General features: G+C 37.4%; 1 protein-coding gene across 3 annotated transcripts in view; it reads right to left on the reverse strand.

Moving 5' to 3' along the window:
- The window catches only part of DGKH (diacylglycerol kinase eta), a 163,343-nt gene that overhangs the window by 41,248 nt on the left and 104,903 nt on the right, over positions 1-17,192 (reverse strand). For all 3 annotated transcript variants that reach the window (XM_042926959.1, XM_042926979.1, XM_042926969.1), the window contains 6 exons: positions 13,405-13,507; positions 11,694-11,853; positions 9,900-10,008; positions 9,609-9,748; positions 7,870-7,954; positions 1,707-1,792 (listed from right to left, as the gene is read on the reverse strand). In XM_042926959.1, coding sequence (XP_042782893.1) covers positions 1,707-1,792; positions 7,870-7,954; positions 9,609-9,748; positions 9,900-10,008; positions 11,694-11,853; positions 13,405-13,507 — 683 coding nt within the window. The remainder of the gene's footprint in view (positions 1-1,706; positions 1,793-7,869; positions 7,955-9,608; positions 9,749-9,899; positions 10,009-11,693; positions 11,854-13,404; positions 13,508-17,192) is intronic.

The raw sequence follows: 17,192 nt of genomic DNA on the forward strand, positions 1-17,192 counted from the left end.
AAGGCAGTAATCAAACACATCAAACACATGAAGGCCAATATCAAAAGATTTGCTAACATCCAAATTTGAAATATTTAAAATATTAACTGCACTAAAGAACAATTCTTTTTATAATTTGTTATAATTTTAAAAAGTTTCCAATCAGCTTTCCATTTTTTCTAGCATTAGCTTCTAAAATGTCCTATAAAAAAAAGCATTTGATTCATAGAGCAAGGGTGGCAAGCGCAAATGTCTTCCTTGTAGAAGTAACTTAAGAAGTACCTAAGGAATGACGTGGGTATATTTATAAATTTGGCCCAGTATGAGGAAGGCCTAGGGAGTGCTGAGGCTTGGGAGGAACTGGAGATTTTTACATTTCACCATAAGCCATGCAACTTGTCAGAAAACACCCAACCAGGGGTGCCTGGGTGGCTCGGTCGGTGGAGCGTCCGACTTCGACTCAGGTCATGATCTCGCGGTTCATGGGTTCAAGCCCCATGTCGGGCTCTGTGCTGACAGCTCAGAGCCTGGAGCCTGCTTCCGATTCTGTGTTTCCCTCTCTCTCTCTACCCATTCCCTGCTTGTGCCTCTGTCTCTCCCTCTCTCTCAAAAATAATAAACATTAAAAAAATTTAAAAAAAGAAAACGCCCAACCAAACAACAGCAGCAAAAGCCCACCAGCAGCACTGTGCATCAGAGCATCTGCTGCCCACCTCTCTGGGCAACCATTCTGCTCCCCTGCCTTAAGCTGTTCCTTCCTATTATTCCTTAAGCAATACCCTTCCTATTGCTCAGCCCGGTTTCCTATTCCTGGGGGTTATGGCAGCAAAAGCAGTCGTTACTTTGTACTCTGTCACAAGCAAATTTGTTTGTAATGATTTATCTGGTCTTCCCTTGAGTTTTGCAAATTAAATATATAATATACTAAGGTTTGTGTATTTTTCCTCCCACTACTTCCCCAGTCCCTCACTCCCTTTCTTTACTTCTTCTTTGTCTCCTCTTTCTGTATAACAGTAATATTTCCTTGCTAAGCCAGAATCCTAAAGCATGCTTTGACCTTTGCTTATCAGTTGAAAATTTCAGCGGGTTTTACCCCTTACTCTAGTTGACTTTCCAGCTCTCAGGATATCAGTATAGGATATTTCAAAACTAAATTCTAAATTCCGGGCAGGCAACATTTAAGATAATAAAATCAAGTAGCTTTGGCTCCATGTACAGAATCAACTTAACTAAAATCTGATAACTTTGAATTAAAATATAATTATGGAATTCTAACATGCTGATAAATGTCACTTTGAAAAATCTCTTCAATATTTTCCCTTGCCTGATGTAAACAGTTCCTAAAGAGTAGTGTTTATGGAAATAATAAATTATGGTGAAATGTGTTTTCCATGTTATAATCATAAATGCTTCTTTAAATAGGAACTTAGATTAATTAAACTCTAATTCATATCACACCTTTCTGATAAAAATATTTCAAATTAAGCATTAAAAACCCCCTCTAAATATATACTTCACTGCAAATAAGATGCTAAAGTGATTTTTAAAAAAACCAATGCAAGTTTAGTATATCTAACTTTATAAGCTACTCTAACTTTATAAGCTACTTCACCAATATTTTTTGGGGGGGCGGGGGAATCACAAAAAAAGTGACATAAATGGTAGGAACAAGCTGTCCTTTCATTTTCACCATATAACTCTTTCATGACTTGAACTCCATTACTCACTTGGCAGATGATATGACCACGGCATGTTCCTCAGAATTGAGGATTTTTGTAAGATGAGCTGCAACTGAGTCCTCATAAATTGTCATCTGAAAAAGTAAAAAGCCTACACTGTATTATTGTTGCTGGCATTTATACAACTCAGTTTATTACCACTTCCAAAATGGGATCATTTAAGACACATGTGACACAGTGCCGTGACTATAATGAATTATATGAAAAGTCATCATACAAAATAGATAAATACTTCCCTTCTATAAAAGGCTTTTAGTTTCTGAAATTCCTTAATCTATAGTCTTAGAAAAAACCCTAAAATCCATTAAATTAGAAAAAAATGTCGAATGGCTGAACACATAAAGAACTCCTCCAGGTAGGCACAAAAAAAAAAGCCAGACAACCCAATGAAAAATGGGCTAAAGACTAGAAATTTAAAGAGGAGGATAAAAAAAAAAATGGTCCACAAACAGATGAAAGGAAATCAGCCTCATCAGCTGTCAGGCAAACACAAAATAAAACCACAGTGAAGTTCCACTGTATTTGCCAGAAGAGTTAAAATGAAATAGCAGCAACAATGCCTGGAAAATGCCAAATATTGGCAAGGTTGTAGAGCTACAGAAGTCTCATTCACTGCTGGTGGGAGAGCAGGCATTGGTATAAACACGAGAAAACTGCTGGGTGTCTTTCAAAGCCAAACATATGCATATAGCATAGGATCCAACAATCCGATTTCCATATACACACACACACACACACACACACACACACACACACACCCAGAGAAATGTGATGTGCGTTCACCAAAAGACATGTGATAGAAAATGTTCATAGCAGCATTCACTCAAATGCAGAATGGATAACACATTGTAGTATATCCTCGCAATGGACTAGATGGGGGCAATGAGAATGCGTGGTTTACAGCTATGCCATAACACGGATGAATCTCACAGACATAATGTTGAATAAAAGGATTCAGAAAAGAACTGCTTACAAAATGATTCATTTTATAAAGCGCAGAATGGACAAAAATAATCTATGCTGTTAGAAACCGGGAAAGTGGTTCCTGGGGTGGGAGGGGAGGGTGGTGAATGGAAGAGGGCCTGTGGGGGCTCACAGCACGCTGATAATACTGCCTTGTGATCTGCATGTTGATTACATGGGTGTATTCAGCTTGTGGAAACTTACCAACCGTACATTTATGATTGGTGCACTTTTCTGGGTGCACAATTCAATAAAAAGTTTTTTAGAATGTTGAGTACCCTGTCATACAGCCATGTAAATAAATCTCTCAAATTAGGAAGTAATCAAAATGCTCAGGGAGTCCTGTCTCCCCTTTTCTGTTTGACTCAAAATGTAAGATTCTGTTGAAAGAACAGATCTTCCTAATATGCAAACATGTGCACAGTATTTAAACAGCCTCTATTCAGAGCCTTCCATCAAATGTTTGCCTCCAATATCTACAACGTCCTACAGCTCAAAAATTTCCAGTGTAAACCACCTGCTCTGTTCCAGCTGGCCTCCTGTGTTCTTCCGCCCTTCTCTGATATCCTTTTGTTGCTTCTTACCCATTGGCACCACGTCATTCAGACTTAAATGCAGATTCAGTTACCAACCCCCCTCCTTAAAGCCTTCCTGACTAGCGTCTTTCCAAAGAGATCTCATTCCCGATTTCTGCCCAGTTCCATGAGTGGCTAATCAGTATGTCACTCTTTTACATTTCTATCTTACTTTCTTCAGAGGCAGACCACGTATAGAAAGGAATTCTTACATTAAGGAAAGGATGGGAGGGGAGGAGCCTCAAAGCCTCACGCAATGTTGTGTTCACTTGCAAATCCACTTTATTCATCTTCCAGTGTAAACATTAAAAGTTGTATCTTTATACTCAAGATCAGAAAAATGAAAATACATCTTTTAAAAAAGCAAAGAAAGGAAGTATTTTTCAAAATGATTAGTTTCATTTCTTTTCCCTACAGGATAGATTGTCATAGAGCCTAAGAAGGTAGGGGAAAGTATTTTATACTGTCAGTAATTCCCTTTGAAATTACATGTAAAAATCCAAGTTTTTGCCTGTTAAAAATAAGCAAAGGCAAAGAATACAACCTCTTCCAGAGGAAAATGAAATAACCTCTATGTCCAAAGATAAAATTATTGATGTCCCTTATTAAGCTATTATGTAGTCACTTAGAGTCAGGAAGGTAAGGTAAGAATAATAGTTAACATTTTTATTGTGTACAGACACTGTGATGAAATATTCGATACATATTTATCCCATTAATTGTTCTGTTTTACAGCCAAGGAACCTAAGGCTCAGTGAAGTTGTGTGATTTTCCCACGATCCTGGGCTAATGAAGAAAAGACAAACTAGGGGGCCAGGTCTGCAGCTTATCCCACTATTATTCCCGCCCCACCCCCCACCCCCCCACTCCAAGCAAGTCCTGATCTTTGGTTAACTGTCAAATATAAATTTTGTCATTTCTCAAGTGCATCATTAATCTGAAACACAAATCTGAGCATGACACATCTCTACCTAACATGTTAGAGGGGATCTTCCTACTTTCCAGACAGAGTCAAAATTCTTCAGCTAACATGCAACACCTTCCACAATTCCCAGGATTCTCCATGATCTGAACCCTCTTTCTCTCCACTGTCATGTCTTTTGATGCTCTTCCTTTGCACCATGAGCTCTAACTCAACAGAATTACTTGTAGTGTCCCAAATGTATGAAGCTCCTTACTATCAAGCTCTACATGATGCTCTTTTTCAACTGGCTAATTCCTACTTCTCTTTGTGCTGAAAACCCAGTTTAGGTACAATCTCTTCTGCAAAGACTTCACTGAACTTACCAGACTGAGAGCCCTCTCTTCTGTGCAGCCATTATACCCTGAAAATAACCTAAACATAGCTGATCATTTATTGTCTGTCCCTCAAAATATATTCTCCAGCTTTCTCGCTTTGTGGCATCCTTAATGTCTGAATGATTTTGTCACATACCCCTAGGCCTAAAGGAACGGCTAACAGTAGTTAAGTACACACAACTTAGTATTTATGTCCTAACAACTTAATAGCCACTTGAAAAAATAATACACATAAATTAAAAGAAAAAATAGTATCATATTTAACTCTTAAATAACGAGCTGTGAGCCTGTAGGCACTGTGTACGTCTCAAGCCTTGGAATCAGGTTGGACAAGAACTCTCTCATTTCCTATTCAACACTGACTTTTGTGTGGTGTTTGCTTTTTGTCACAGTGACTACTGAGAACCCAAGCTTCGCAAAAATGTGATGTCATCAAAAGAAGTGTAGTGCAATGATGTTTCAACTGTCCAGTACTTCAAGCTGTGTGCTGTCCAATAAGATGTTGAGTATTACAATTAAATTCTCTTTGAAATTTGAACACATCTTATGGTAGCCCTCTGAATTCACCAGAGTGAGTGCCTGGAGGCCCCCTGCACACAGCTTGGGAATCGGCACTCTAAGCTGACTGGAGCTGGAGGGCAAATCTTCTATGTCTACTCCCGGATGCCAACAGGCATTTAATATTGTTAAGTGAATGAAAAAATAACGTTATAACATCTTAGCATGCTGTTACCAAGCATCTAGGAAACAAAGAATTGAGGGGAGAGGAGCTTTCTCTAAGAGCAAATTAAAAAAATAAACTAATAGGAAGAATTTCGTTTCCAGGGATTTGAAGCCATTCGTTCCTGTTGTCAGGATGGAGGTACAGCAGTTCACATCCTCTTTTTTATGACCTTACCATCAATAAGTGAGCATCTATTGACTCACTAGACTGGTGTGATTTAGGTATGATACAAAAGAGACTAAAAATATGACTCTTACATCAAAAAGCTTTGAAACCAATTGGAAAGCAATAGGAATCTGGCTTCCGAGAAACAGACAAGGTCAGAAGGCTTTGATGCCAAGATGCTCCTAGTTCCAAAAGTGTGTGGTATTTAGACAAAAAATTAACAATAAGAATTTTTTATTAATTGCCCGCTTTGTGTCAGTCATGACACGAGATGACAATATAATGGTGAATGGATAACATGTTGCCGCACCGTGACAGGACAATTGCACCAAGATAATGGCAGGTGATAATGGAAGGGGGCTATGGAACTCCCAAGAAGGAGACAGTAGTGGGACTTGGGGGATGAGGGGTGGCTGCTTGGAGCAAGTGATACCTGAGGTGAGGACAGGAGTGAACTAAGCATGATATCGCTGGAAGGATACATATCCATTCATAAAGGGGTACGGGAGAAAAGGACATGACAGCATGGGGATTTCACACTAAATATCAACAATGTGTTTTCTACCAGTGAGTATCAATAGAATCATTGTTATTGGAGGAAATCGTGGAATCACTACTTTTTCAATGTTTAAAAAGTATAACAGGAAACAGAATTACTTAATTATGGCCATAAGGAGTTCATCAACAAAACTGTCACAGTTCTTTAAACTCTGCAATTCTACGGTGCCAGCGGAATGCTAAGTTAATAAGATAATCAGGAAGTTCAACCACATTTGTGTCCTTTTAAGGAAAACTGAAAAAGTAGTAATTTCACAGTCACGCATAAAGGAATTTAAAACGGATAAAAAATATATAAGCTGGGAAATTAGGTTGGGCCTAAGAAGGAAGGTTCAGCTTGCTGTTCTTACAGTCTTAAAGGTAAAAAAGTCACATGGTGATGAGTCAGAATGATGTAGAACACTCACTTAACGTGTATTCTGAAGGCATGCTATTCCTTTGTTATGAAATATTTTAATAGGAAACCAAAATAAACTGTTTCATTCAAAACCTTTTATACTAAAAAAGAGATTTCTTCCATGTAGTTACAACCATATCTCGTATTTAACGACTATACATATGCAATAAAAGTAAAATGGTTTACCTTTATTTTTCATGCTAGGAAGTAGACATCTCTTAAGTAAGTAGAGCAAAAGAATTCCCCCTTTTGTCTCTTTGGGGAGAAAATTAATAGCGTTTACAAAAATACTATTAAGAAAAAAGACTGGTTCCTATAAAAACATGTATTATATTTGTAGTTGGATAAAATAATACTATAAATAAAAATGCTGCTAGAAAGAAAATAGTAAATATATTAATCCTTAATAGCAATTATCCTTGGGTGTTAGGACTAGAAGTAAGATTATTTTTTCATACATTTTTGTATTTTCCATATTTTTAGAGGCAGTTTTTGCTACCTTTATGTGAGAAAAGGGCATTATATAATTAGCTGGTTTAAGGCATAGCCCCATGTTTCTAGTTATCATTCCTTTCCTCAGTTTTGACAAGACCATAATTTTCTTAATGACAAAATAAAGATTTCAACTATAAACAGATGAATTTTCCTAGAGGGAAAAATAAGTTATTATAGACCAAACGGTCTTGTTAGTCACAGAGTAATCCTTTGAAAAGTAGGGTCTGTTTTAATTCTCCAGTGCTTTGAGGTTTAATCAAAATGCTGAATCTTTAAGAACATCTAAAAACTGTAGTTAATGGTCTGTACCAGGGATGGAAAAAAGTGCGCTGTCTTTTTTCCTTTGTTTTTATCATGATCAGCAGGCTTAAACTGGAAACCTATAATGGTGAACACTCCACAGAGCACGCAAAGTAGGAAGAAATTATATAATACTCTGGCCACAAGTATTAGTGTGTTTGCAAATTGCTTAAGGGAGCTGAGCTAACACCTAATAGACAGGTGATCATGGCCAAAGCAGAAGTTGAGTAAAAGCTAACAGGAACCTGTCATCAGCTGGCCTGCCCTGGAGCCCTGTTGGTAAAATGAAGCAGGCAGGTGGAATATCAGGGGGAACCATCAGGGGTGAGGAAGGGGAACTTGCATGCCTGGTGCTTTGCACACATTTGTTACTGCATTAACTCTTTCCAACATTGCAACCTTGTTCTATAGATAAAGTAACAGGGGCCCATGACAGTGAGTGATGTGGCTAACTTCACGTTTCCAGTGTGGGTGGTCATAGAACGACTCTAACCTGCATCGTATGAATTCTTCCTTCTGAGAGAGAAGACTAGAAGCGGTCAATGAACCCATACCCAAAATAATAAAAAATAAAACTAAGCAAGCATGCTACCGTATCTTATAAAGTTTTCTTACTTGGTCAAGATATTCACCCCTATTTCCAAATGATAAATAGGCAAAAGGTTAAAGTCTTACATAAAATTCTTCGGATGCTTCTGGAGGTTCTGGAAGTAGAGAAGCTTTTGGAGGCAACTTGAGTTCATAGGTCATTATACTCCACCTGAAGGGAGAAAAGTCTTTGGTCTAAAATTCCTTTAAAATTTAATAAACAGACTCTGTTCTCATACATATGCACAAGTCTGCACAAACTATGGTTTATTGTATCTAAGACAACCAGATACTGGAAAAAAGAGATGGAATTTTTGGCAATCTCATAAAATGCTGAATTCATGCTTTATGATTTCCATATCTTACCAGTTCTCTGGTTAGTGACTTCCAAACTCCATGAAGTAAGAAATGCACATACATAGTAAAACTTCCCCTTCTTCACTAATGCAATGAATTCTGACTTTTCTATTCTTGGGGTGCAACGAGAACAGTGTTTAAATTTGCAGCAAAAAGCCATTTCAAATACCCTGCATAGTTTGGTAAGCACAGAACTGGGAAATCACCTCTAGGGTCTTTTAAAGACTGGAGACAGAAGCCCCTTTAGGCACCTAAATGACCGGGGTATCCCTCTCCTGAATAGTTTGGGATAACCATAACTTTAGACAAATGCTGTACCACCCAGCTCTCTTTTGAAATATTCTGTCAGCAAAAGAATCGACCATTACAACATTACCTTAGGACAGGCAAGGTTACAATTAATTAGGTTATAGCTCATTTTAGAGTAATTACATTTTAGATTGGTGACTCCCTGATGAGATTTTGTTATTTTCGGGAACAGTTCCACAGATGGCTAATCCTATCAAAGTTGTTTTGATTCATGCTAGCTTAAGTCCATAATGATATTTTGACATTTGTCTTCTACTTATGGTGGTGGTGGTGGGGGGGGGGGGTTGGTTACTGCGTACTGAGTCCTGTTGCTCCTAAACTCCAATCCTAAACACCTCCTCTAGAATATTCAGGGTACACATACGGTGATTTCTTTTTTATACGTGGGGCGTTTAGAGAAAAGAGGTTGAGATGTGGTCAGGACATCATAAACACCTTGATATGAAGAGGTCTTTCTAATATTTCTCGGTCCCTGGGAAAGGATTATCTTTTTTAGTATTCAGTTCTTTGTTGGTTCAATTCATTCTTAGTATGCAATAATTAAGAAGTGATATTCTAACAAATCTAAACTTTATGTGTCTTCCGTAGCTTTAATGAAGCCACAAGGTGATGGGGCCTGTTATATGACCTATTACAGTCATCAAAAGCCCCCACACAAAATGAACCATTGAAGCTTTCTGACCTGAAGAACAAGGACAAGTAATTGCTGTATCAGCATAGCCTTCTGTTTTTAAAATAGAGAATAAACTGAGAATTGATGGGGGGAGGGAGAGAGGAGAAAGTGGGTGATGGGCATTGAGGAGGGCACCTGTTGGGATGAGCACTGGGTGTTGTATGGAAACCAATTTGACAATAAATTTCATATTTAAAAAATAAAGATAAAAAGATACCTTCTGTATATAAAATAAAATAAAATAAAATAGTGGGTTCATTAGACTAGTTTTCTCAGTTATTGTTACAATTCATTCATTCACTCAAAAAATATATTTATTGAGTGTCTACTCTACGCTGGGCTCTGTCCTAGACCTCAGGCGTGAAAAGAGTAGGTAGGACCAGGAAGTCTCTGTCCTCATGGGGCTTACAATTCGTAAAATTTAAACTGCCAAAAATGATTTAGTAGGCCATATTCAGTCTGGTTTTGGAAGAAAATTCTCTTTTACCTGTCTAGCATTTTGGTACTGGCTCGTTCCAGCTTCTCTAGTATCTGAGGAAGTTGGGTGTCGTCATCATATGAACCTCCCCAGCCCAGAACGCGGGCAAGGTCATTTCCTGTACCCAAGGGCAATACTCCCAGCTGACACTGAAAGAGAATACAACAGGGAGACCTCAGACAAGCTGAGAAACAGGAGCTATGGCATTTCTGCACCTCCCTGGTCAGCAGATTAGCATACGTGCATGCTAATGAGTACATGTTAATGTAGTTAATGAGTCAGGAAAGACTGAGTACTTGCCTGTTTATTCAAGTTGAGCTTATCAATTTCTGACAAAACCCAACCTACACTTCCATCTCCTCCACAAACAAGAATTCGAAAGTTGTCAAACTTCTGGAATAATCTTAAACTGAAAGTAAAAAGGATTTTATTTTAATACAAATAAATGAAAATCACTTCCCCCAATTCTTTGTTATTCTGTATTTGTTGGTATTCATGTTCAGATAACTATAAGAACTCTTACATATTAATTATACTATAAAAATTAAAGTGCAATTCTTAACTCAAGAAAACTTCTTAATCGTAAGGAGGAAAGGGGATTATAAGTAGAAATGGGAGATAAAATTAGGTGGAAAAGGGAGTTGGAAATGAGAAAACAAAGAAGCAGACCCGGGAAAGAGAATGAAAGGTAAGGGATACAACATGGTAAAAGTAGTGACTTTTTTTTCTTTCCATTATAAGGATATGTTATTTCCTTAAGAATAGTATACTACCAACCAGGGATGGTGAATCTAGGGCACTGATACTATTGATGCTCAAGGCAGTTTCTAAAGAGACCCACCAAACCTTGTCGATGTATCACTTTTCGGACACCCACTCGCTTTTCCTCCGCCTCATCCCCTAGACTTGGGTCAGTCTTTTTTACTTTTATATTCCTTTTCCTTCATCTCAACTTTTGACACATTGCACCTTCTGAATGTACCTTTGTACACCTCAAGTATTGTGGGAAATCTAAAAAATATAGAGACAATCTCAAGAGGTTTCACAAAGGGCCTTCCTTGGAATTATATAGGTGAGAAAAGGAAATGTTAAGAATGTAAGATATTGGAACTGTGAAGGATTATTAAACAGATGTGCTAGAAAGGAAGACACAGCTAACCAGCAACGGAAAAGACACAAGTGAGGGGAGAAGCCAGGTAAGGAAATACCAGAACCCAGGGAAGGGGTTGGAGACAGATGAAAAAGATGAACATCCATGGGCTCAGAAGGGCCTGAGACTTGGCAAGAAGGCAGTGGGAACAAGGAGAAAGACTCTGAAGAGCTAAAGTGGAAAGAAGCACAAAGACTGAGGCAAGAGATAGAAAGGACAGGAAAGGGTAAGGGCCTTCTGGGGGTACCTAAAATCCCCATTCCCACTTCTGTGTTCATGCTTTAAGAGAAAAGTTGAGTTGACAGAAGTAAATCATGGAGAGGTTGCAGGCCCCTGGTTCTAATGACACTGTATCACCTCTTCAACAAAATCATATGCATACACTAAAAATGTATTTAAAGTACCAGAAGGTATATTTTCCCTCACTGAAAATACATTTAATTTTTTTTCAGATTGTAAGTCATAGGATATTCCAGAAAGCTGAAAAGAACAATCAACAACAGTATTTTTTGTCATTTGTATGAATGAGTCTCCAATCCCTGGGACCTGCAATAGTATCTGTGCTTTGGTTAAATAATTGATTATTTGTATTATATAAAAATCAATGCTAGCCTTCCACTCAGATCATTTTCTAAAATTATCACGTATTTCTATATTTACACAGGTTCCTTCTCAAAGCTAAGTAAACTGTTAGTACTATTTGATGTATGATATATTCTGAAACATTTTCTAAACAAATTTTGGGATTTTCAGCACATAAGGAAGTTGTATAAATATCAAAAAGGGGAAGTTAAAACGTATAATTAGAGCTTTAAAAAGGGAGGAGTGGGAAGATCAACATAGAGATGTCTAGATGAATTGACAATCTTCATGAACTGAAAAATCAAACATTTCATGCTTGGTGCTACATTTCATTCTAATGAGATTAATCAATAATCAATTACCCTAAATGAGGACCTCCGTTCATTAAATCAAACACCTGAGCCGGATTTAGCAACTGTTTAAATCGACGAAGGAACTTTACTCCCTGATTATCTCCACTCTTAGAATTGACAAAAACCAATAGAGGACTAACACAGAATGAAAATGTCGCTCTACAGAAACCTGTAAAAAAAAAAACAAAAAAACAACAACACAGTACAATATGTACAGCTGTCTCTATTAAACCATTAATGAAACTTCAGAGAAAAGAACATAAATTCATAAAGAACCTTGTTTATTACTTGAACAATAAATTATAATTTAGCCCCCAAAATGGAGACAGGTTTATTATTTACACAATAAGACTACAGAAGTTATGTCTTATAATATGCTCTATAATGAAAAATCCTAGCACAGATGGGAAAAGTGTTAATCATAGATATTTGAGATATACCACCTACCTTAACACTCAATTATCAGAAACTGATCACAGTCTGTCAATTCACATTTGTCAAAGAATTCATATTCATATTCAGCATTATAAGATATTTTAATTTCTCCTTCATGAGGCTTTAGAAAATATTTTGAAAGTTATCATGAGTAATAGAACCTTATTATAGCAGGGCTTGGGGGAGGGCTGTTAACAGCACAGATTTTAAAAAATTACATATTCTGCAGCCAATATTCTTGTATTTATAATACCTATCGGCATAATTTATATAAAAAGTTTGAAAGCCACAGGCACTTTTTCAATGCAAAACATTACTAATGGTATACGGTAAAAGCCTTTTGTAATATGGTTTGCTTAGAAGGAAGACAGGTTCTTCAGCACTTAACAACCAAGTTGTAAGATTCTGGAAAAAGTGATGGAATTTACAGGAATATAAATTCCTCAAGAAAATTATAGAAAAACAGATTTCAATAAGTGCTATGCTGATGGGTAATTTCAAAATTATGGAGGGAAAAAAAACACATAAAGTTAACCTTTTTGGATTGCGTTTTGTTACAGAGTAATTTTATTTTATTTACTGAAATGTAAAATGTGAAATGTAAAAAGTCTTATATGTAGGAATTTCACCAGTGTAATAATAACTATGTTAAATTTTAATTTTAAAATGTTCTTATAAAAGTTAAATGTACTGGGGCACCTGGGTGGCTCAGTTGATTGGGCCTCCAACTCTTGATTTCAGCTCAGATCATGATCTTATGTTTCAAGCTCCCTGATGGGCTCTGTGCTGACAGTGTGTAGCCTGCTTGGGATTCTCTCTCTCCGCCTCTCCCCTACTTACACAAGCTCACTTGTTCTCTCTTTCTCTCTCTCTCTCTCAAAATAAATAAACTTAGGGGCACTTGGGTGGCTCAGTCGATTGAGCGTCCAACTTTGGCTCAGGTCATGATCTCAAGGTTTGTGGGTTCGAGCCCGACGACGGGCTCTCTGCTGACAGCTCAGAGCCTGGAGCCTGCTTCGGATTCTGTGTCTCCCTCTCTCTCTGCCCTTTCCCCGCTTGCACTCTGTCTATCTTTCTCTCTCAAAAATAAGTAAACGTATAAAAAAAATTTATTAAAAAAATAAATAAACTTAAAAAAATTAAAGGTACGATTCAGCAATTTGAATGAATTATTACATAAAAACTGACCAAAATAACCAATTACGGTTCAATTTATTCTAGGAAAGTGAATGCACATATCAACATTTAATACCAAGAATATACATATTTACACAATGATACATACCATCAGAATCGGTGCTGTTCAGTGCAATTGGAGGTATGACAGACACTTTACACTGGCCAAGGGGACACACAGGATGGTATAAATCTTTGCAGGCAGTGTGTACCTAATAACAAACAAATAAGCCTTCAAGAACCATAAAAACACACTGATGTTTTCTTTTGGTATAGATTACATCTATGGGACTAATAACTGAAGATCAACAATATCACAAGATATTCAGTAACTCATAAATTACTTTCATGGTATAATGTTTATAACTCTAAGGAATGAGCTAATTATTTTAGAGATGGGAATCTGATGTACTCTGTGCAGCCTACTTTCATGGTGGCCTCGGGCAAGTAGTGTATATCGAGAAATGCCTGGTGAGGGATGCCTGGCTGGTTCAGTCAGCAGAGCACATGACTCATGATCTTGGGGTTGTAAATTCGAGCCCCCCCACTGGGTGGAGATATTACTTAAAACACAAAAATAAATAAAAATTTAAAAAAGGAAATGCCTGGTGAAGGCAAGGAGAGAGGAAGAGAAGGGAACAGAGTACAGAGGAAGGGAGAGAGAGAGGAAGGAGGCAAGCTAACTAGTACTTGTCAATATCATCGTCCATAAAAAAGATGATGGGCTCTACCTTATAACATTCTTACGGAATTTCATGAAAATCCGTGAAATTTTTAATGTGTCTCCTCTTTCTGCAGTGGTCCTATAACTTTCTATTCACATCTTTTTTTAAAAATAACATTTTCATGTTCTTATAGGTATAAGTACATCTGTGCCTATGGGCTCCGTAGAGAAAAGGAAAAGGTCCTATCATTATACACTTATCTTGGAAAGTGATAAACATCATAGACACCCAGTAAACATGTGAATTCTGTAAAAACAAAGTTTCAAGGGTAGTCAATATACTATTTCGAACAAGAGCAGGGCTAACTTATTAAGTAGAACCCAGGGAATTTACAATACTTTAGGTACTTACTCAGAGAGACTTAAAATGTTTTAAGCAGTAAAAGCAGACACTTCATAAAGCATTTACTTAATACAGCTTTATTTCATTAGTCTTTTTAGAAAATTGGCATGTTAATTAAACACATATTTATCAAAACTTTTGAGAAAATAACTAAAATTAAATACTGATTCTTATTCTACTGATGACCTAATTTTGGACAGTTCCTTATTATTATTTATAATAATTAACATCCCCAAATGGATTTCAGAAAAAACAAGCATGCACAGATAGTTTTAAAAAGATTTCAATGGGGAACCTGGGCGGCTCAGTCGGTTAAGCAACCGACTCGATTTAGGCTAAGGTCATGACACATAGAGCAAAACAGAAAAATATTTACAGCAAAGTTAAATGAAAAAAGCAGAGGACAAAATTGTATCTTCACTTTTTTTTTTTTTTTAATTTTAAAGAGAAAGAGGGAGTGTTAGTGGGGAAATGGGGCAGAGGGAGAGAAAGAGAGAATCTTAAGCAGGCTCCACGTCAACGTGGAGCCCCATGCAGGGGCTTGATCCCACAACCCTGGGGTCATGACCTGAGCTGAAACCAAGAGTCCGTCATTCAACCACCTGGGCCCCTCAGGCTCCCCTCTTCCCTCTTTTTACAGAAAAGGTAAAACTATGTCCAAAGACTGGATGACAACTGAAAAAATTAGCAGTTGACTCAGTAGAGTTGTGTAAGACCACACTTGTGTGAATACCATAGTAAAGACTATGGTCTTACTTTGTTTTGTTTTAAAGTAGATGACTGTTTTACAAATTAGACACTCTGTGGGAAACATTATTTTAAAGGCAAAATAATATGCAAAGACGTATACAGGAAGATCGTGTATAGGAAGTACAAGACCGAGAAGGATGTAACAAGGTGATGGTGGTCCAGAAACCCGCGTGTCTAGTGGACGCAGTACAGGTCAGGAATGACTTCAAGATAAGGTGATATCTAGGTTTGCCAGAAAAAAAAGGGAGAAGACATTCTAGAATACCCGCTTCTACATCCTGTAAAAATCCTTCTATCCTGTTTGTGAAAAATTTTAAAGGTAGGGGTGAGTAGGGTGAGAAAGTAAAATATCTAATCAACTCCTACTGTTAAAATTAACAAAGTTTAAAAATGACTGGACCAATACAAGTAGAGTCCTATATATTGTAGGTAAAGACAACTTTCATAAAACCTTTCTAAAATAATTCGTCAAACACAAAATCTGCTTTCTTTTCAACAAGTTAGAAAGAAAGAGCTGAAGTTCTAGAAATAGAGAAATAGATCTACAGACTAATGAAAATAGCAGTAGAAGCATACATCAGTGGTTGCACCCTAAAAAAGAAGTCTTAGGTGGGATAAAGTTTTAAAATCTTATTTATGAGAACACTTTACTTATTTGTTTATAACATTATCTTACAGGCCTTTGGAGAGCACTCTTTATATTATTAAAAAAAAAATTTCTTTAACATTTATTCATTTTTGAGAGACAGAGAGTGATCAGAGGAGGGAGACCCAGAATCTGAAGTAGGCTCCAGGCTCTGAGCTGTCGGTACAGAGCCTGATGTGGGGCTTGAACCCACAAACCGCAAGATCACGACTGGAGCCGAAGTCGGATGCTTAACTGAGCCACCCAGGGGCCAGGAGTACTGTTTTAAAATAAGGAATGTGCCTGGCTGGTTCAGTTGGGAAAGCATGTGACTCATGATCTCGGGGTTGTGAGTTCAAGTCCCACACTGGGTGTAGAGATTACTTAAAAAAAGAATTTAAAAAAGATAAATAAAATAAGGAATTCCACAAGAGGGTTTTAGGGGATATGGTTGCACCAAAACTGCAAAGAGAAACGTCTAATACGGTTTATATATTACATGGGATAAGAGAAATTAGAAGTAACACCTGTGGCTAATAAAAGGGGCAATTGATGAAGAATAACAAAAGCATAAGGATAGAGGGAATCACTTTGATTTATAAATAAAAAGGAAACAGGGGTCCCTAGGTGTTTCAGTTGGTTAAGCATCTGACTTTGGTACAGGTCATGATCTTGTGGTCCATGGGAGCCTGCTTTGGATTCTGTGTCTCCCTTTCTCCCTGCCCCTCCCCTGCTCATGCTCGCTCTCTCTCTCTCTCTCTCTCTCTCTTAAAAATAAATAAACATTAAAAAGTTTTTTAAAAAATAAAATGAGAAGGAAACAGATTACCTATCAGGTTTGACGAAGAAGCTATACAGGACTTATCTTCTTTATGGCCTATGGGATGAATCTCACTCATTGTGAAATCAACGCATCATACTCACATCTTTTTCATTTGATGATCTACATCATGCTGATTAAAAGAAATGAGTTTTCCACATTTTGGGGGGGCTGGGGAGTGACTTCCAAGACTCAAAACAAGACCAAAAAAATCAGCCCAATGCAAGGCAATCACTGTCATAGTTGGACAGCATCGCCCAGTGCTAACATGAGCACCCACAGCGGTTGCCTCCTCACCCTCCACGCCACCCTCTGAGTGGCCTGCGTTCACCCTGTAAGTTCCTGCTCTGACTGCCCTCGTGAAGTCTAGAGCCCAGCACTCACATAGTATGGCATGGACAGGACCATTCCTTGCTGTTGATTCCATGTTATGCTGTGTGTACTTCTCACTGCTTCCTTACACATGCAAGAAAACTTTGTAATATATAAATATATATATACTATGTAAATACATAAATAATATATACAATATATAATATATAAATATTACATAATAATACTTATCTATATAACATACATATATCCCAACAAAACTGTGGGAAAGAGGTCTTGACAAGGGAAATATAAAACAACAG

Source organism: Panthera leo, chromosome A1 (genome assembly GCF_018350215.1).
Source record: "Panthera leo isolate Ple1 chromosome A1, P.leo_Ple1_pat1.1, whole genome shotgun sequence".
Classification (NCBI taxonomy): Eukaryota; Metazoa; Chordata; class Mammalia; order Carnivora; family Felidae; genus Panthera; species Panthera leo.